The sequence below is a fragment of the Hippopotamus amphibius genome, chromosome 16 (assembly GCF_030028045.1).
Source record: "Hippopotamus amphibius kiboko isolate mHipAmp2 chromosome 16, mHipAmp2.hap2, whole genome shotgun sequence".
Lineage (NCBI taxonomy): Eukaryota > Metazoa > Chordata > Mammalia > Artiodactyla > Hippopotamidae > Hippopotamus > Hippopotamus amphibius.
Genome location: NC_080201.1, coordinates 59593196 through 59613860, shown reverse-complemented (window position 1 = coordinate 59613860; position 20665 = coordinate 59593196). Strand labels below are relative to the sequence as shown.

At 47.4% G+C, this 20665-nt stretch overlaps 1 protein-coding gene and 1 non-coding gene across 6 annotated transcripts; both read left to right on the top strand.

Annotated features, from left to right (window-relative positions):
* Positions 1-11410: 11410 nt before the first annotated feature.
* LOC130837896 (kallikrein-7-like) lies at positions 11411-15969 on the top strand. 5 transcript variants are annotated; one of them, XM_057710575.1, is made up of 6 exons: positions 11411-11480; positions 11756-11882; positions 12349-12508; positions 12869-13110; positions 13335-13471; positions 15157-15969. In XM_057710575.1, the coding sequence occupies exons 2-6, from the start codon at positions 11810-11812 to the stop codon at positions 15310-15312; spliced, it is 768 nt and encodes a 255-aa protein (XP_057566558.1). In that variant the 5' UTR covers positions 11411-11480; positions 11756-11809; the 3' UTR covers positions 15313-15969. The 5 variants fall into 5 exon arrangements, with proteins under 5 accessions (XP_057566558.1, XP_057566561.1, XP_057566557.1 ...); XM_057710578.1 differs by having other exon boundaries at positions 11414-11480; positions 11759-11882; XM_057710574.1 differs by lacking the exon at positions 11411-11480 and adding an exon at positions 11567-11602 and having other exon boundaries at positions 11759-11882.
* Positions 15970-16952: 983 nt separating this feature from the next.
* On the top strand, positions 16953-17093 carry LOC130839430 (U4 spliceosomal RNA). The gene has a single exon (XR_009049831.1). It is a non-coding gene; the product is annotated as a U4 spliceosomal RNA (small nuclear RNA).
* Positions 17094-20665: the final 3572 nt, after the last annotated feature.

The window sequence follows — 20665 nt, the reverse complement described above, 5'->3', positions numbered from 1 at the left end:
TGCTTCTCTTGGCATCCAGGAGTGTCACTGATGTCGAAAAAGAGCTCTAGGAGTGGCAGATCTTTTGTCTGGGCTGATCTGGAAATAGTCTTCAGCTGTAGGAGAGCCCTATTTAACACGGGAAATCTGATCCAAAACACTTCTGATCATCCTCAGAACAGAAATTAGATCCCCACCATGACCCAAAGGCCCATCCACAATCTATCCCCCTTTGTTCCTGCTTTGACCTCATCTCCTACCCTCTCCCCCTCAATTACTTCAGCCACACATGCCCCCTGGCTGTTTCTTAGATATGTGAAGTATGTTCTTACCTCAGGACCTTTGCACTTGCTGCTGCTTCTACCCAGAATGCTCTATGCCCAATATCTACCTGTCTCAGGCCTTAGTCAGGTTTTTTTCTTAAATAAACCCCCTCTCCCAGTCCCACTACCCATTTCTCCCATGTAAAGTGGCTCTGAGACAAGAGGGCAGGGGGCAGGACACAACCTTTAAAAAGAATGACACAGCCCTTGGTCAGAACCAACTAGGTCCAAGATGGCAGAAGATTCAACTTCCAGCAGACCTTGAACCTCATTCTCTGCTCATTGTAATATATTAGCATCTGATAAATGACACACCCACCAGTACCATGACAGTTCCGAAGCTGACAATGAAAGGCCAAAAAGTGGGTGGTGGCCTAATTTCTGGAAATCTCTGCCCTTTCTCAAAAATAGTTGGAATAATCCTCCCACTCGTGAGCCTAGGAAATTACCCAGCCCAGAAACATTAACCATCCCATATTTCAGGGCCTCTCACCTTCTGAGCTGGCCCACACTCTTTCTGTGGAGTGTGTTTCTCCAAGAGATGCTCTCACCTTTTGAGAAGGACAGCATTCTCCCTGTGGAATGTATATTTCTCTAAATAAATTTACTTCTTACCTATCACTTTGTCTCTCACTGAATTCTTTCTCTGCTGAGACATGAAGAACCTGAACTTCACTAGGTCCTGAGACCAGGGGTGTGATTGTAATTAAAAGGCAGTGGGTTCAAGTCCCAATCTGGGGTGTGTGGCTTCAGCTCCATTACTTTATCCTTATTGTCAGTATAGGTACTCTGATTATATACACTCTTATATATTTACTACATTCATGTGATATGGAACCTGATATGTCTCTTGATTATCAGTATGTATGCTCTGATTATCAGTGTAAAGCTTATTATCAGTATATAAATCTGCATTCATTTCCTATTGCTGCTGTAAGAAATTATCACACATTTATTGGCTTAAAACAACACAGGTTTATGCTACTACAGTTCTGGAGGTCAGCGTCCAAAGTCAGTCTCACTGGGCTGATTCCTTCTGGAGGATCTTGGGGAGAGTCCATTTCCTTGCCTTTTCAGCTTCTAGAGGCTGCCTACCTTCTTTGGCTCATTTTTTAAAAACACTGGCCACCATTGAAAGATCAGGAGATCTTAAGCACCATTTGAAAAGGCCATGACATCAGTCAGCCTGGCATCTGCATTCTCACGTAGCCATAATCCATCCTCTGTAGGCTCTGAGTGCCAACTGCGCTGGGGCCATCCTGTGGTTTTCCTTGGCCCACAGGCAGCTGGCTTCCCTTATTCCCTGCCTGGCCCCAGGAGGCAGCAGACTCTGTGACCTCAGAGAAGAAGAAAAGTGAAGACATGGGAGTGGAAGCATGTGGACACAAACAGATCAGAGAAAATGCAAGTCACGAGTAACAAGCACTTATTTTGTTCTAGACACTCTTCTAGGGTTCTCCACAAATGTTAACTCAATCACCTCAACATCCTATGAAATTAGAAGTATTATCTCCCCAACGTTACACATGAAAAAATAAGGCACAGAGAAGCTAAGAGTCATTTGCGGTTGACCAAGCTGGTAATTGTGAGAGCCTGGATTTGGACACCACCACTCTCAACCCCAAGGCCACCCCTGTGCGCCTAACTACTGTGCAGCCCTGCCCCCTTAGGGATCCAGAGAAACACACAGGGAGAGAGTTAGAGGTTGTGAAGCGTGAGGGACAAAGGAGGGGCCCCAGGTTCTCTTGGGTCAGTCTCCCTGGAGGCCTCAGCACCCACCTGTGAACTCAGACTTGGGAACAGCAGAGGCGGGTGCAACCCGGGCTGGTGGCAGGAGCAGGGGCCGCCACCTGAGATTTGCACCTGATGAGCTCTGAGCCTTGCACCTGGTGAGCTCAGGTCATGATCCTGACCTTGGGTCTCTTAGGTAAAAGGAAGGGCTGAGAATGTGACCTCTGGAGTCAGACCTGTTCCACTGAGACGTTGGGTGAGGTGCTGAGTGTTTCTAGCCTCAGAGCTCAGCCACTGTCATCTCCAATTATTACTACTTATATAAGGATTTAATAAGTTGGAGAGGTCACCATAATCTCTGTTTATTCTTTTTTTTTTTTTTTTTTTTTTGCCACTCTGCGCATCCTGTGGGATCTTAGCACCCCGACCAGGGATGGAAACCGGGCCCTCGGCAGTGAAAGTACAGAGTCCTAACGACTGGACCACCAGAGAATTCCCATCTCTGTTTATTCTTGGATCCTGGTGACCTTGGGTGTCTTCCAGAACCATCTCCTCTGTGCACCCCGGTATCGCCCATATGGTCCCGCGAGTAAGAATGATGGTGAGAAATCACTCACATGCACTGAGCAGTTATAGTCATCCTTCCCCGTGTGTTATTGTTCCTATTCTCAGGGGATAAAATTATGAGCCTGCTGTGTAAAATAGCAGAGATAGATTCAGAAATGTGACTTTCCCCATTATAAAAGGAAATCAGTTATTCTCTTTAAAATTCTCACTGTCTATCTTAGTTATGGTGGCGGAGAGGTGAAAAGAAAGCACCTTTTTGTTTTTATAGGGGGAGAACGTCAGCACTAATCACTGACACATGCTGAGTGTATGCTCTGTTTTAACTGCTCTACACAGATGAACTTGCTAACATTCCCTTAAGAAGTTGCTGTATTGCTGTGTCCACTATAAACAGGAGGAAAGCGAGGCAAAGACACATTAAAGTCATTTTCCAAGGCTGCACTGTAAGAAATAGCTGGGTTTGAACCCAGGGAGAATTGCATGAGAATCTCTCGATGGGTATGTGTGTGTCACATTATTCCTACTTTACTTCTTGATTAGGTATTATTTCCACATGGTACGAAAACAAAGGATGTTTATAAGACATGTACAGAGCGATAAATCTCCATCGTGACCTTGTCCCCCTTCTGTCCTGCCCTTGCCCCTTCTTCCAAACATAACAGCTAGAATATACGTCTTGGGTCATCTTCAAGGGGGTCACTGCACATGAACAAGCAAATGCAAAGATGTGTTCTTATATTTCTCTTGCCTTTAGCCACCAGGCCGGGCTTCTTGAGAATGTATGTGTCTCCTGGTGTTCAAAAGATTTAGTGAATTGTTTTTCCTGTTGTAAGCATCAAAGAACCTGTAATGCCTAGTTAGTTTCAAAGTTTGTGAAACACTGTTTAGATAATTACATAAGTTATCAAACAATGGCTGGTGTGAAAATTACAGATGATTCATAATTATATCTATGAATGTAAAGCTCTCTCCTGGGAAGGCTTCCAGTCCGAGAGCACTCACAGGGAGGCATCTCCCCCACCCACGCCCAAGGGACCTTGTTATTAATTTGGTAGTGATTCGACCCGGCCACAAAAAGAACATTGAAAATAGAGCAGGTAAGAATCAGTGAAAAGTGCACGCGGAATACCTAGGACAGTGATAACTGTACGCTTCCAATGTAGAAACAGCGAATCACTGCGTTGTACACCAGGAACTAGCACAGTGTTGCAGGCCAATTATACTTCAAAAACAAACAAACATAAAAAAAACTCCTAGAAAAAGAGATCAGCCACAAGTAAGAACGGGCACAGCCAAAATAAATACAAATAAAAAAAATAAATCTTAAGAAAAATAAAAGAAAAAGAGATCAGAGTTGTGGTTACCAGAGGCATGGCTGGGGGCAGTGGGGGAGGGGGAGTGGGATGAAGGCTGTCAAAAGACACAAATTTCCGGTTATAAGATAAACAAGTACTAGGGGTGTAATGTATATAAAAGCTGTTGAGAGAGTAACTCCTAAGGGTTCTCATCACCAGGAAAACAGTTTTTACTTTTTCTTTTCTTTCGTGTGGATGTGAGAGGGTGGATGTTCACTACTTATGGTGTCTTCATTTCCTGGTGTGTGTGAGTCACATCATTACACTGCACACCTTAACCTCACACAGTGCTGTACTGTAAGTCCCCTACATACGAACAAATTCCGTTCTGAGAGCACTTTCATAAGTCCAATTCAATCCTAAGTCCAATAAAGTCAGCCTAGGTACCCAACTAACATGATTGACTGAAGAGTACTGTACTGTGATAGGTTTATAATACTCTTCACACAAAGAAAACATAAAAAACAAACACAAAAATAAAGAAAACATTTAAAATCTTACAGTTACAGTACCTTGAAAAGTAGAGATTACAGTATAGCAGCGGGCACACAAGGGCTGGCATTGAGTGAACAGGCAGGAGGAGTCAGTGACTGGAGGAGGGAGAGGAGGTGGGAGATGCTAGAGCTGAAGGATCGCCAGCAATGGGAGATACCAGCTCCATCACTGCTACATCTTAGCAGTGCCAGCTACACCACTGCTGCTTTTTTTTAAATACATGCTTATGGGAGTATAATTGCTCTACAATATTGTGTTAGTTTCTGCTCTACAACAAAGTGAATCAGCTATATTTGTACATATATACCCATATCCCCTCTGTCTTGAACCTCCCTCCCACCGTCCCCATGCCACCCCTCTAGGTCATCACAAAACACAAAGCTGATCTCCATGTGCTATTCAGCAGCTTCCCACTAGCTATCTAGGGCGGGAAGGGGAGGCTGGGAGGTCGTGAGATAGTCACCACTGCTTTTACACTTGCTTCTGGACATCCTGGGCTTGAAATAAAGATACTGGACTTCTGTACTCTGTACCGTACTGTAAAGTACACTAAAGCACAACCACCTATAGAAGATGCAGGCACATGACAATGTATGCCAGACACCCGAATGCATGTTTGCATCTTTGAAAGTTCTAACTTGTAGGTTTGCATGTAGGGGACTTCCTGCACCTGAATTGGTGACTTAAGGTGACCACCTCTGTCTCTCTGTGACAATTTCTCTCTCTGTCACCCTGCCTGCTTCTCTCTGTCTCTGTTTCTCTCTCTCCTATGTGTGAACTGTGTCTCCTCTCTGCTTGTCTCTTTCCTTCTCCTGTGGATCTCATTCTAGCCTCTGGAGACAAAATTCTTCACATGGAGGGAGCAGAGCAGCTACTGACAGCTCCTGTTCAGCAAACCCAGCAAAAACAAAGATCCTTTTTATCGATCCCAGGGAAGAACTCTGACTGATCCAGCTTGAACCAAGCCCATTAATCATTATTTCTAGGGAGGAAACAATGATCTTGTTGGTTTGACTGAGTCATGGGTCCACCCCAATGTGTGGGAGAGTTTGGAAAACTATGATTGACAGTTTCACCAGAACTGTATGACATGAGGGGGACAGCTTCCTAAAAGAAGTGGGAGCTGTTCTTGGAAAAAGAGTGGAATAGAAACCCAGAAATCAGAAACTATATGCCTTCAGAACCCAAGGAGCTGAATCAGGAGGTTCCAGAATCACAATGCCCAGGACCCCTTAGGGCAAGGCACACATACAGGACAGCAAGGTACCAGCTCTCAGGTGTGATCAGGAGCTGAAAGATGCACCATCAGGCCAACGATCAGGATACAAATGTGAGGGCAGAGGAAGTAGGAAGCTGGGTCTCTGGGTGGGACTTAGGAACAGGACGAAACCCAAAGGACCTGGGAGGGCTGGGACTTGGGGCTCTCCCCAACGTGGGGGCATGCATCATGAATAAGAAGCCTATGGGGTTCTGAGTTCTTTCTGACCCAAAAGAGATTCTGAGCATATGTGACGGTGTCCCAGGGAAACTCCCTTCCAGACTGTGGGTTTGTGCAACGGTGAAACTGTGGGCAACCCTCAGCATTCGAATCTGACCTTTCTGCCTCCTTAGCTGTTGATTTTGCATGAGTTCTAACTTCTTTTAAACCTCCCTTTGTCTCCTATAAAATGGGGAAGAGAAGCCTCGCTTGGATGCATGAGAGCAATAAATGGAGATGAGATTTGTAAAGCACCCGACACATCCCACAGTAGGTGCACAAGAAAGAGAAGCTGCTTCATCCCCAGGGTGATGGGGAAGGCAGCTAATGTGAATCCAGTGCCTGGAACGTGCCCATCCATGTTCCTTTCATAACTTTATTTAATTCTCCCATTTGCCTTGAGAAGTAGACTTTGCTGTCCTCCACTTTAGAGAGGGGCAACGTGGGAATAAGAAAAATGAAGTCACTTACCTGAGATCACTAGGAAGCAACGAGGGTTGGTCAAACCTGAGTTGCTCTGACTTGTGAGGCCAAGTTCTTCTACCACACCCTGTGGCTGAATGGCTCAGGGATCAAGGAAGGACTGGGTCTAAAGTTGCTGATCCGTGGATGACAGTGGTTTGCAAACTAGTATTTCTTTAAGTACCTTGTATGATCCCTGGTTTGGGCTGGGTGCTTAAAAAAACACCAATGAACACCAGACACATCTCTCCTCCTGAGGATTAGTATTTAGCAATAAAGTCTGTCTAAATAATCAAGAACACAGAAAGACAGGCACAGCAGAAGAGATGTTCTGGTAATTTAGGAGTGAATATCAGGTCTCCAAAGTAGGGTAGCTGCTCTTTTTCACAGTACGCTGAGGAGGCAGGGGGCGGAAGAAAGAATCCAGGGATGAAGATTTGGACAATAGATAACAGATTGGAAGTCTTGCCAAAATTCCTCTCTTTGGGAAGCCAGGAGGGAGAGATGCAGATTGTTGACTCACAAGACTGTGAGGTAAAGTGCCCTGGCATCTGCCCCTACTTGATTTCAGAGCCCAAGTTAAGAGGCCATGACACCTCTCATGGCCAGGATCCCAGTGTGGAAGTAATGGGGTCAGGGGTCCGAATTCTTGGGTCTGATTTGGGATTTGTTGAGAATAAGTGTCTCAGAAGTTTTGGGGACTTCACTTGAGCTCAGTCCGTGTGGGACTAACACTAGTATGGTGATAATGGATAAACTTTATTTTCACGTGTGTGTGAAACAAAGGGTAAGGGTGGTGTTCGGAGTTGGGAAAATGAAGACGGGGTGAGGGAGAGAGTTTGGCGTGGAACTGGGATGGGATTTCACATAGAAACTGAGCTGGAGGTGAGAGTGGGGCCGGGACTGGAGTCAGAGTGTTAGGACTGGTGTGACTGGGGATGGGCTCATGGGGAGGATGTCCGTGTGGGCTTCCCAGAATGTGACAGGGATGGAGACTATAGTCTGTGCTGTGGGTGGGGTCAGGTTTGGGACAGGGCCTATGGTGACACTCAGTGTTTGGGTCAAGGTTGAGTTTGTGTTGTGGTTAGGAATCGAGGGTTTGAGTCAAGAGTCAGGGTCAATGTTGTTGGAGGTGTGGTTCCCAGCCTGAGTGATATTTGGAGGCAGGGACTTGGTCAGGAACTAGATTCCAAGTTGAGGTGAAATCCTAGAATAGGTCAAGGATATAGCAGAATGGAGGGTTAGGGTTGGGTAGGAGTTGAGGTTTTGGGTTAAGACTTGGGCTTGCATCAAGTTTGGTGTTGAGCCTTTAGTATGTGTGTCTTCTACCATCAGAGACCAAGCTTGGTCAGAATTCAAAGTGAAACCTCTCTGTTACCCTTTTAAATTTCTATGATTGGACTGTATCCTTCATCAATGTTGGGGGGGTTGAGGAGGTAGACTGCCATCTTCTAATATGCTTATTTACTCTGTTTCCCAGACAACATTGTTTAGTTTTGGAATATGTGTCAGGTGATATTCAGGCTTACAAAAAGTAATTGCATTATTAAAAACAAAAGACTGGTGTTCAAAACGGTGTCAAGGCAAGGATTGGAGTTAGAATTATGCCTGGAGTCCCTGGATTCTCTCTTCAGCCCCCTGCCTCCTCAGCATTCTATTGAAAAGAGTGAGGTCTTTTTCACCCTCTCATAAGCACTTGATTGTATCTGACCGTGTCTTCTCAATGAATGGTACCACCATCCATCAACAAGAGACCTTGACACCTTAACATGTGTCTCCCTCACCACAACTTCCATTCAATCCATCACCAAGGCCTGTTGGTCCTTCTAAGTGCATCATGAAACCACCCACTTATCACCATCTCCACCTCCCAAATGGCCTTATCCAAGTCATCACCATCTCTCATCTGTGGAGTCCTCATGTTTCCACCCCCCCTTCAAACCCATCCTTCATATAGCGCCCAGAGTTATATATATATATTTTTTAATTAATTTGTTTATTTATTTATTTATTGGCTGTGTTGGGTCTTTGCTGCTGCACATGGGCTTTCTCTAGTGGCGGCAATCGGGGGCTACTCTTCGTTGTGGTGCGCGGGCTCCTCACTGCCGTGCCTTCTCTTGCTGCTGAGCGTGGGCTCTAGGTGCGTGGACGTCAGTAGTTGCAGCACACGGGCTCTAGAACAAAGGCTCCATTGTTGTGGCACACAGGCTTAGATGTCCCGCGGCATGTGGGATCTTCCTGGGGCAGGGATTGAACCTGTGTCCCCTGCATTGGCAGGTGGATTCTTAACCACTGCGCCACCTAGGAAGTCCCAGCGTGATATTTTGAAAATACAAATCTTGTTATGTCACCCCATTTCCCTGCTTGACCATCTGTGGTGTTTTGGCTTGGTCCACCAGCCACGTCTCTCCCCAGTTGCAGGAAGGCTGCCACAGTTCCACAATTGACATCCAGAAGGGGAACCATCTACAAGAAAGAAAAGAGACGTCTTCCAGTGTCTCCTTTTGGAAATAAGAGAGCCTTTCCGAGAAATGCCCCAGTGGTGGTCCCCTCCTTCCTCATTGGCCAGGACTGCATCCCATGTTCATTTCTAAACCAATCCCTGGCAGGCAGAATATGGCTTTGCTGCTTGGGGCAGTAAAGCTTACAATCATGATGAGGATGAAAGATTATCCAAACAAAATCGGGGTTCTCATGGAAAGGCAGAAGGAATGAATGTGTGAGCTGGCAACAATAATGTCGCTTATGGGCCAAATTATGGGACCAAAATAGAGTTGGGTTAGGGGTCAGGATTGAGGTACGATTTGGGCTCAGGGCAGAGGAACAAATCACATTTGGGGTCTGATTTAGAAGTTGGGGTTAATTCCACTTTTAGGAACTTGCCTTCAAGTATAATGGTTCCTCTCTTACTCAAGGTAAATGCCAAAGTCCTACCCTGATCTTCTAGAACCCATGTCATCATAGTCCTGTTCTCACTCCAACCTCATTACCTGCCCTTGTCCCCCTGCTCATTCAGCTCCAGCCAAAAGGGCTCCCCTGCTAGAACATTCTAAGCATGCTCCTTGCCTAACTTACTGCCCGTTTGCTCTGCCGAGAACTCACTAAGCAGCTACAGGGATCCATCCACCACATCTCCTTTAAGATTTTGTTCAAATGTCATCTTTATGTGGAATCTTCCTAATATTATAACCCCAGTGATCCCTGAGAGTGGAGGAAACCAATAACTTCCTATTCCTCTTCCCAGCTTTTTAAAAAACAATATTTATAGAATACAGTAAATGATCCTTGCTTTAGAAACAGTGCCCAGATAATTAAGAAGCTAGAAGCAACTAAACCTATCACCCCAGCTTTGAAGGTTCAGTATGACTCAATTAGTCCCCATGATGTTCTTTCTTGTTCTCAGATTCTCCACCTCATATTTCTGCTTTTTCCTTTCAATGCACATTTCTCTCAGTCTTGTATTTTTAATGCAGAACTTTTGTTTTGAAAAAGCACAGACTGGAACAAAGCAAGTTGTTACTCCCTAAATGACTGAATGTGAAAAATAATCACAGGTGACTGCTTGGTTTACCTTGAAAATATATTGAGAATAGAGTTCTACCTTCTGTTCATTATTAGTTGCAAGGGGACTCTGAAAGAAATACAGGTCTGTTATTTTCTCATATGGTCTGGTGATGCACCAAGGAAATTTTCTGACTTTCTGATGCGTAATAGGAAGTTGCAGGCACATAGGAGTTACACAAAATATTTGTTAAACGATTGTTAAATGGCTGAATGGTGGCACTGATTTAAATACCCTCTTCCCTGCTTTTATTTTTCTCTGTCATACTTACCAACATCTAACAAGCTATATATTTTATATACTTATTTTTGTATTCACAGTGTCCACCCTCTAGAACAAGAGCCTGTATGAAGGAATTTTTTTTTGTTTTCTTGACCACAGTGTCGCTGCAACCAAAATAATTTCTGGCACAGACGAGATGCTCAGTATATATTTCCTGAATGAACACAATAAGCAAGAATGAACATAGAAGGAAGTTCAAGCCAGCATTATTACACTTAAAACTATGCAAACATACGCCAATTGGAAACAGATTACACAACTCAGGGTACAACAAGAGTAGGGACTAGTATGCAACCCTTAAGAAGGAAGGAGAACCCATTGAAATATACTAAGAGGAGAGACTTCCCTGGTGGTTCAGTGGATAAGACTCTGAGCTCCCAATGCAGGAGTCTTATGTATTTGATCCCTGTTGGGTGAATAAGATCCCGCTAGATCCCACATGCATGCAACAACTAAAAATTCACATGCCACACCTCAGCAGCTCCCTGGAGCAACTAAATAAAAATAAGTATTAAAAATAAAAAATTTTAAATAAACAAATATACTAAGAGGAAAGATTGTTCAGGGTATTTATAAACTAAATAAAAGCTCATATTAGATAATATTTAGTACAGATATTTTTGTTATAAATATTTAATATGTACAGAAATCTATGTATAATATGAGAACACAGACTATATTAATAACAGTAAGAATTTATCGGGGTGGAGTTTGGGAAAGCGTTTTCTTTTTCATTTCTACCCGATATTAGGGTTGAGAGTGGGTTCAAGTTCAAAGACATGACTGGCTTCCAGCCTGAACACCTTCTCACAAGCTGCTCAGAATTAGCCTATAGGGTCTAGGACATCCCTGAGAGGGCATGAGGGCGAGAAAATGGTCCCAGAGGAGGACTCCAGCCAGAGCCCGTGTCCTGAGCTCCGCGGCTCCTTGAATCCTGCTCCTGCCCCTCCGAGCCAGAGCCCCCGGCCCCTCCCTCGGCAGCAGCCACCAGGGAGGGTGGGGCCAGGATGTGCGGGGGCGGGAGGGTGGAGAGAGGAGCGTGCGGATAAGAGCTTGAGCTGCCTCAGGGGGTGGAGATACCAGAAACGCAGGATAGGGGTGTCCCCGGGCCGTCTCCACCTGCACCCCAGGGCGCCGAGGGCGGGGGCGGGGGGTGGACCTGGTATAAGACGGCCGCCCTGCGCAGGTCTGGAGATGCTTGGCTTCCAACCGAGTCTGGAGCCCAGGTCAGATCAGAGCCTCCAGAGGTGAGAAGCGGCATCATTTAGGGTGCGGGGATGGAGCTGGCTGGAGAGCTGAGTACCCGTTCCTGAAAGGAGGGGGTGGTGCGAAGCCTGGATGCCTGGTTATGAAAGATGAGGGACTGGAGGTCTGAAATTTTGGTCTCTTAGGGAGAAAGGAACTAGGGATACAGACTTATGGATGGGGAGGGATGGGAGCCCAGATTCCTGGGTCCCAAGGGAAAGGGAGTCTGGGGACCTGGACTTCTGCTATCTAAACTCTTTGTCCTTCTGCACCCCAGCAGAAGAGACTCTTCCTCTGCCTGGCAGCCCCTGAGAGACTCAGAGAGGCCCCCATGGCAGGCTTCCTTCTCCCACCCCCTCTGATCCTACTGCTGTCCGTAGCCCTGGGATCTGCTGCACAGGAAGGTGAGGACCAGTCAGGGAGGGCTGCCCTGTCCTCTGCACCTCCCACCATCCCCACGGACCCTCTCAGGGGCCCCAGTCTCCAAGGGGTCCCTGAGTCAGGACCTCCTCCTGTTGCAGCAGCTTCCTCCCTTGGAAGACAAGACTCTTCTGCCTCCTGCCTCTTTTCTTCCTTGTTTCTTCTGAGTCTTGGGGTCTCTGTGCCCCCCAGGCCCTGTCTCCTGCACTCAGCGTCTCTCCCATCAGCGTCTTTGGTCGCCCCCCAGACCAGATGCTCCTCCTGGGTTTCTGAGCGGCCTGCCTCTGTCTCTCTGCATCTCCTGCTTTCTCTGCCCTGTTCTCCATTTCTGCCTCTTCATTTCTCTCTGACTCTTTGTCTGTCTCCATCTCTGCCTCCACATCCCTCAGCTGCTGACTCAGCCTTCCTCTGAGGCTTGGTACCCACGTATTTCTCCATGCCTCTATCCAGCCCAGGGTGGCAAAAGTGGGGAGAGGATTACTGATGGATTCCCATGCCCAGGAGACTCCCGGCCCTGGCAAGTGGCCCTGCTCAAAGGTAATCAGCTCCGCTGTGGAGGCGTGCTGGTCAACGAGCAGTGGGTGCTCACTGCTGCCCACTGCATGATGAGGTAGGTGGGCAGGGGGCGCTCTGAGCACTTCCAGCTCTCCCTCTGGGGCTCTGTCCTCCTCTCTCTGGGTCCCTGCCCCACCCCCGCCCCGCCTCCGTTTGTCTCCCGGTCTCTGTCCTTTGCTCTCTGAGTCCCTTTCGCTCACTCCCACTTGTCACCGTCCTTCTCTCTGTGGCTCTGTTCCGCTCCCTCCCCATCCCCACTGCTGCCCTCCCCACTCTATGGTTTTCTCTCCAGCCCGGCCCCGCCCCAAGGTCTCTGATCTTCTCTCCCCGGGTCTCTGTTCCTCCCTCCGTCTCTGGGTGCCTGTCCCACTCTCTCACTCACAGCGTCGCTCTGAATGTTGCCCTCTTCTCCCAGTGCGTACAACGTGCACATGGGCAGTGAACAGCTGGGAAGAGGCCGGAAGATCAGGGCCACAAAGTCATTCCGCCACCCCGGCTACTCCAAACAGACCTATGATAATGACCTCATGCTGGTGAAGCTAAATAGCCGGGCCAGGCTGTCACCCAGTGTGCAGAAAGTCAACCTGCCTTCCCGTTGTGAACCCCCTGGGACCGAATGTATTGTTTCTGGCTGGGGCACCATCACCAGCCCTGCAGGTGAGGCTGCCTCAGTGACCCAGGAGCCCTAGACCCTGAACTCCTCCTCCCTGAGACGGGGGGAGACCAGAAGTCAGGCCCCTTTTCATGATCCTCATGTTGAGCCCCCGGCCCCCTCCTCCTTCAGGGTCTAGGATCCTGGACCCCCATCCTCTCCCCATCAGGACCCACGGCTCCAAGTCTCAGGCCTCTGACTGACAAGCCCTCCCACCCTCATCTTGCAGTGACCTATCCAAAGGAGCTCATGTGCACAAATGTCACCCTCATCTCCTCTGAAGACTGCAGGAAGCTTTACGGGAACATGTTGGGAAATTCCATGCTGTGTGCCAGCCACCTTGACACCAGCACGAATGCCTGCAGTGTGAGACCGCCTTCCTCCCCTGCCCTGGGTCCTTGGCTGTGTCATCTCAGCACACAGTCCCACCTTCCCCCTCTATCCAGAATCTTTGCACATGACCTTGGCACTGAAACTTCCTTCATCACCCCCACCCCACCCCAGGCTCAGCTTTCCTAGCTCCCTCTGCCCCATTCTCTGCTCAGGTCAATAGTGGGGGCTCAGTGGGGGCTGGTGTGGCCCTGAGGATGCGGCAGAAAGATGAATGGGAGGGGCTGGGGCTGGGGCGCATGGGGCCAGGACTAGGGGAGGGCAAGGGAACCCCTGGCTTCAAACCCAAACTTTAAAGGGGGAGAGAGGTGCCCCAAAACTCAGTAATCAAGATAAATCACATCCTAATGCAATATTTTTTAAAAACCCATGCAAGAGTCCATGATGAACAAAATGTCAGAATTTTCAATAAAAAGCCATCATTCTTACTGAATTTCCCATTCACCTCTGGCTTCCATAAGCCCTGTACTGACCCTTTATGTAAAATTGGGATACCGTGTTCATCATGGACTTTTTCATATTCAATTCAATTTTAAGGTATTGCATTAAAATACTATTTATTGCAATTTCTGAGACGGTGTGCCCAAAGTTAGTGTCTCACCCACCTCCCTTGGGTGCTGGTCCTGGGCAAAGAACTCTCTCTCCCCTCCTCCTGGTGACCCCCTCCCTGTCTCGGAACATTGTCTTCCCACGTCTCTCTTCACCCCCAACTTCATTCCATTCTTTCCATCTGTGTTGTCACCCCCACCCCCGGCCTCACAGACTGTCTGCTTCTGGGACTCTTTTTATTTGCCTACATCTCTGCTCCTTTTACATAAACAGCCCCTGCATTGCTGTTTCTCTGTCCTCCTCCTCCTCCTGCTCCACCTCTTCCTCCTCCTCTTCTTCTAACTTCTTCTCTCCATCCTTTTCTCTTCCTCTCTTCTGCTTCTCTGTGACTCTTTCCCTTTCCTTGTCTCTCTCCCCGTAGCCCCACTCCCTGTGCTCTCACTTGCACCCTCGGCTGTCAGGGATGGTGGGACTGTACCTGTTAGGGATGGGGTGATGGGACAGGAATGTGTGTCCTGGAGAATGGGGCATCCTTCTTTTCCCCTAGTGAGGGCCGGCTACATGAATTTACAAGTTGTACAGTTACACAGGGTTCCACACTCGGGTGAGTCCCAACGCTTGGTTTAATGTACTCGTCTTGCTGTCTTGAAAGTCTTAATACTTTTTCAGCGAGGGAGCTGGTATTTTCACTTTGCACTGGGCCTTGTGAATAATGTCATGGGTTTGGCCCGTGGTTTCCGGGACCACCCTGTCCCCCTTTCAGGAGCCTGTAGGTATTCCCTGGAGATAGTGTCCTTCTCCTAAGGGCTTGGCGCTGAGTCCTTACAGATGGGGAAGAAACGGGGCTCTGATCCCCGGAAGCCCCGCCCCTTCCCTGTGATTGGTCCCATTGCCAGGGGCTCAAGCCAATGTCTGCAGAGAACTTGGTTGGTGTTCTCCGCCATGCCCAATTCCTGCTCTTCTATTGGTCCCCAGAGGCAATGAGTCTCTCCCCATTGGCTGGGGTGGAAGTTCATGGGAGATGAAGACTGACAAGTGTGGGGTTGTATGAGACTGAAGAAGGGGTGAGGCTTCACTCTAAAGCTGAAGCTAATTCACTTTATTCCCTCCAGGGTGACTCAGGGGGACCACTGACGTGCAATGGTAGTTTGCAAGGCCTAGTGTCCTGGGGAAGTTTCCCTTGCGGCCAAATCAACGAGCCAGGTGTCTATACCCAAGTCTGCAAGTACGTGGACTGGATAAATGACACCATGAGAAAGCATCGTTAATCTCTCCATAATCCCATCTCTCCATCCCTACGCCCTGAACAGGAAAATCACAGAAATAAGGACATCGATGACCTACAGTCATACTTGACTTTACATTTCCTCAAAGACCTATCAAAACCTCAACAATATGCCATGTATGTAAGCTAATCAAGTCAGCAAGGACCTAAAACCAAAACAAGAAACACAAAAACCTCTGTGCTGGTAAAGAAGTAGTGAGACCAGCACTCTCTGCCAATGAAAGTGTAAATTTACACAATTTTTATGGAAGTTGATTTGGCAATGTGAATCAGAGTCCTTGTTCTCCACATTTGACCCAATAATTCTAGTTCTAGGAAGATACTACTAAAAAAATATAAAAATAAAAGGTGTGGAGCAAGGTTTGAATTTATCACACTATTTATCATAGCAGAACAGTGGAAACACTGAATGTGTCCAGAATCAGTGGAGTGTTTAAGTAAACAACAGGCTGGCTTGAGACAAGGATATTCTGAAGCTGTTAAGAATAATAATTGTGCAGAATTGTTAGTGTTACACAAGGATGTTTATGCTATGTTATGTTAAATGAAAAAAGGAAGATACAGAAATATATGTGCTTGTGATCCTCACTATGTAAAATGAAAATATTCACGAAATAAAACTGGAAAACATGTGTGCCAAACTTCATATGGAGGTAGTCATGGAGTATCTGCTTCCTTCTATCTACTTTTCTGTGGGTATGCACTTCTATAACCTGAAAAACAAAGGTGGAAAAGCTCTGGAGATGTGAGGTAGAGGAGAGGACCCTTAAGAGAGGGAGACAGGAAAGAAAAATGTATCTGATTTTTTGGTGCCTTGCCCTGCATCCCTACCCTGTGGCATATTTTCCTCCGTTTTCTGGGTCTCAGTTTTCCTCATCTGTCAAATGGAGAAGAGAGAGAGGGAACGGGAAGGTAGAGAGAGTGGAAGGGAGGCAGGAGAGAAAATGCCAACTTCATCAGGGTGGAAAGGGTTGTGAATGTGTTTCTGGGCATTTCACAGGTGATAGAGTAGGAGAGAGGGAGAAGGTTTGGGGGATGCATAGGACTGGCAGGAAGACAGGACACCTGGGTCCCACAAGGGCTTGTGAAGAGTGAACACCCAGCCTCCGGGGTGCCAGGAGAAGCTGGGGTTGGGAACCCGGGTAGGTTGGCTCCTGTGCTCAAGAAGACAGGGAAGGGCCCTCAGAAAGGGAGGGAGGAGTCCTGGTGACTCAGCCTGGCCACACCCCTGCTCCTGCCATCCAAGTGTCCCTGGGCAGTCACACCTCAGAAGGTGCTGACAGAGGGATCCTCTCGTGTCCTGGACTCACCCCTCCTACCTGTCTTTCTAGTTTCTCCCCCAGAATTCCCTCCCAGTCCACATTCTCCTCTTGTTGACACACCGCCCACTTCCTGTCTCTCCTAGCCTTCCACTCTCCCGCTCTTCTTCGTATTGCAGAAATTCTGCAGCCACCGCAGAGTTTCTTAACTTCCTCTGATGTTCCTGTGCAGAGGTAGTTAAACCTCCACCTCCCAAAGACCCAGGAGTCCCGCCCCCCAGCTCCTCTTCCCTCATACCAGACACCCAACCTCCTCCCCGCTCTGGATCTTTGTCAAATTTTAGGAATGTCAAGATTATTTGGGAACTTTGCGCAGAGGTAGTATCGTAGCCAATGAGGTTTATCCGAGGCACGATTGTTGCTAATTGAAAACTTTTCCCAATACCCTGTCATGACGACTTGAAATATAGTTGGCATTGGCAAGTAAAAAAAAAAAAAGTATTTGGAGACTTCCTTGGTGGTCCAGTGGTGAAGACATCCCCTTCCAATGCAGGGGGTGTGGGTTTCTCCCCTGGACGGGGGCTGGGATCCAAGATCCTACGTGCCTTGAGGCCAAAAAAACAAAAACATAAAACAGAAGCAATACTGTAAAAAATTCAATAAAGACTTTGCAAATGGTCCCCATCAAAAATAAAATCTTAAAAAAACTGGAGTAACTGGCCACCACCTTCATGCAGCTCCATCAACTCCCCCTCCCTCCAGCAACCCTCCCCAAATCCATATTCACTCTAAAAATTTTAAAAAGAAGAACACTTCACGGGACTTCTCTGGTGACACAGTGGTTCAGAATCCGCCTGCCAATGCAGGGGACAGGGATTCGAGCCCTGGTCCGGGAAGATCCCACATGGGATGGAGCGACTAAGCCCCTGTGCCACAGCTACGGAGCCTGCCCTCTAGAGCCCGAGAGCCACAACTATGGAGCCCAAGTGCTGCAACTACTGAACCGTGCGTGCCTAGAGCCCACCTGCGAGACAAGAGAAGCCACGACAATGAGAAGCCCGTGCACCACAATAAAGAGTAGCCCCCACTCGCCACAACTAGAGAAAGCCCACATACAGCAAGGGAGACCCAACACAGCCAATAGGTAAATAATTAAATTTATTTAAAAAAAAAAAGAAACAAAACATCACAGTTGCACTAGGTCAGCCTAGAGACAGTTGGCTCTGCCTCTCAGCAGCTCCTGTATACAAGCCTGCAGGTAGATTGGTTTGCAATGACTTGAGAGCATACTCTCGTTGAATTTTTAAAAACAAACTTCCTTTTTCTTTGGGCAGATGGTTAAGTGTAGTAAAGACACTGACTCTAGAGCCTGGGCTTTTTGGGTGCCAATCCCAGTTCTGGCAGCTGCAAGCTATTTGCCTTTAAGCACATCACTTCCCCACCCTTGTTCCTTCATCCTTGAAATGAGAGAAATAGTACCTGTTTCTCAGGGTTGTTATGAAGATTAAAAATGTGTAATATTCAGAGAGTGCTAGAACATTGTCTGACACAGAATAAGCCTGCAATGAGTGTTAGGTTTCTTTCTTTCTTTCTTTTCTTTTTCTTTTTTGGAGGGGGGGTTCTTTTTGGATTTTTTTTGGCCGCACCACATGGTGTGTGGGATCTTAGTTTCCCGACCAGGGATCGAACCCACACCCCCTGCATTGGAAGCATGGTGTCCCAACCACTGGACCATTGGGGAAGTCCCCGAGTGTTGGTTTTCATGGTTTGTGACTTCTGGCTCTTTTTCCTGCTTACACTTTCACAAAGTTTTCTTGTGAAACATTTTCTTTATTGAAGACTTCTGCAGAGCTTGTCACGTTGGAGAAAAACATCCCATAAATAAGCACGCATGCCACTTGGGGATGGCAAACCCATGAAGGCCGCTGGCAAATGCCTACAGTCGGGGACTTCACTCGCTCTCTTAGAGGTTCTTTCACTCCCCTGTCCACCACCTCCCTCCTTTCCCGCAGGGCTCTCAGCAACTCCTCCCAAATCCACCCACCCCAGATTGTAGTCTGGTGGATCCAGAGGGAGCCCCAAGAGATGGGCCATGTCCACCGCCGTGTTGGAAGTTGAGTTCCAGTTCAGGCTCCAGCATTTCCTGGGTGTTTGAGGTTGAGCAATTCAGTTCCCTTCTCTGAGGCTCAGTTTTCTTTTCTGTCAAACAGGAGCGGGCGTAAAGGAGTCATTTAGTCATTTGGTCAACATTTCCTAAGGCTTCCTCCGGGCCGAGTCCCGTGCTGGTGCTTGGGACACAGGGCTGAGTCAGAACCAGGGCCTGCCCTCAAGGAGCTCGTGGTTCCGTGGGAGACATGGATGTGGGTCCAGAAGGTCACCATCCAGGGTGACACGAAGGAGGCACCTGCTGTGGGGACTTCGAAGAGAGTGACTAACCCACCTGCAGGTGGACGGAAGTTGGGTGGTGTTCAGGGACGTCTTCCTGAAGGAGGTGATGTCTAAGCAAAGACTGGAAGGACTAGCTGTTGCCAGGAGAAGGCGGGAAGAGCATTTTGGGAGGCAAGAATAGCATAGGTGAAGGCCTAGAGGTTAGAAGACATGCAATGGTTCAGGAAAGCGTCAAGTGATCTCCATGGCTGGAGCGCGAGGAGACAAGTGGGCAGAGCTGCACCGAGCAATGTGGCAGCCACTTGCCTTGGTGGCTCATGACTCGTGAAAGGTGGCACGTTCCCACTGAGGTGTGCTGTGAGCGTAAAAGACACGTCGGATTCCAAACACTTATCGTGCCCCAAATAAGAAAGCAAACCACCTCTTTAAAAGTGTATTTTGATTTCACATTGGAATAATATTGTTTTGGATGTATTGGGCTAAATGAGATATTAAAATGAACTCCTCTTGTTTCTTTTTACTTTTTTAAAAATTAAAGTTATTTATTTATTTATTGGCTGCACTGGGTCGTTCATGCTGAAGAAATATAGTCCGCATTGGTAAGAAAAAAAAAGAGTAGTTGGAGACTTCCTTGGTGGTCCAGTGGTTAAGACCACGGGCAAAGGCCTAGAGTAGTGGGGGCTACTCTTCGTTGAGGTGCGTGGGCTGCTCATTGTGGTGGCTTCTCTTGTTGTGCACCACGGGCTTTAGGCACAGGGGCTTCAGTAGTTGTGGTGTGTGGGCTTAGTAGCTCTGAGGCATGTGGAATCTTTCCGGACCAGGGCTCGAATCCACGTCCCCTGTGTTGGCAGGTGGATTCTTAACCACTGTGCCACCAGGGGGGGCCTCTTTTTACTTTTTTTTTTTTAAATCATGGCTACTAGACAATTTAAAAGTGCATGTCTACCTGGCATTGTATTTCTATTGGCCAGCGCTGCTCTGGATGCTGAAGGATTGGGACTTTGTCCTGGAGATGCTGGGGGACCCAGGCCAGGGCTGTGAGCAGGACAGAAACAGGGTCAGCTCTGGACACAGGAAGATGCCTCTGAGGTCAAGTGAAGGATACAGCAAAGGTGAAGAGTTTGGGATAATGGTCCAGTTGGCGAGAAGCAGGTCTGAGCTGGAACCAGGGACATAGGGATGGAGAGAAGGGACCACACAGAGAAAGGAGGCTGTGGAACAACACTTGGGGATCAATGAGCTGTGAGCGGTCCAACCTGGTATCTGGGAGGATGGTGGGTCCTGAGAAGAAGATGCTGAGTTCAGTGTGTAGATGTGTGAGAAGAGCTTGGGGGAAGCTGGGGGGTGAGGGGAGCAGCCCCAGAGAGTATATCAAAATCCCAGGAGTGATGGGAGCCAAGCAAAGATGGTGACAATTAGATTTAATGCAAGAATAAATAAATACATTAAATAAATAAATAAATACGATGGTAAATTTACGTTATGTGTTTTTACCACAAAAATAAATGTTAAGAAAGACCTCTTGATGCTTGAGTTGGTTACGACGTTTGTGACACATCATTTTGTTAGTGGCATAAGTTATAAAACAATGACTAGTTGTGAAAATTAGGGGTGACTCTCTTGTTATCAGTGGAAGTAAATAATATAGCCCTGAAGCTTCCCTAGTGTATTTCTTAAGGTACATTGTTT

Coding starts and splice junctions, on each gene's coding strand:
- LOC130837896 (XM_057710574.1), top strand. CDS start 11,582: ATGAAAGATGAGGGACTGGAG. Junction 11,883..12,348: donor GGGATCTGCTGCACAGGAAG/GTGAGGACCAGT, acceptor GCCTCTATCCAG/CCCAGGGTGGCAAAAGTGGG. Junction 13,111..13,334: donor CACCATCACCAGCCCTGCAG/GTGAGGCTGCCT, acceptor CTCATCTTGCAG/TGACCTATCCAAAGGAGCTC.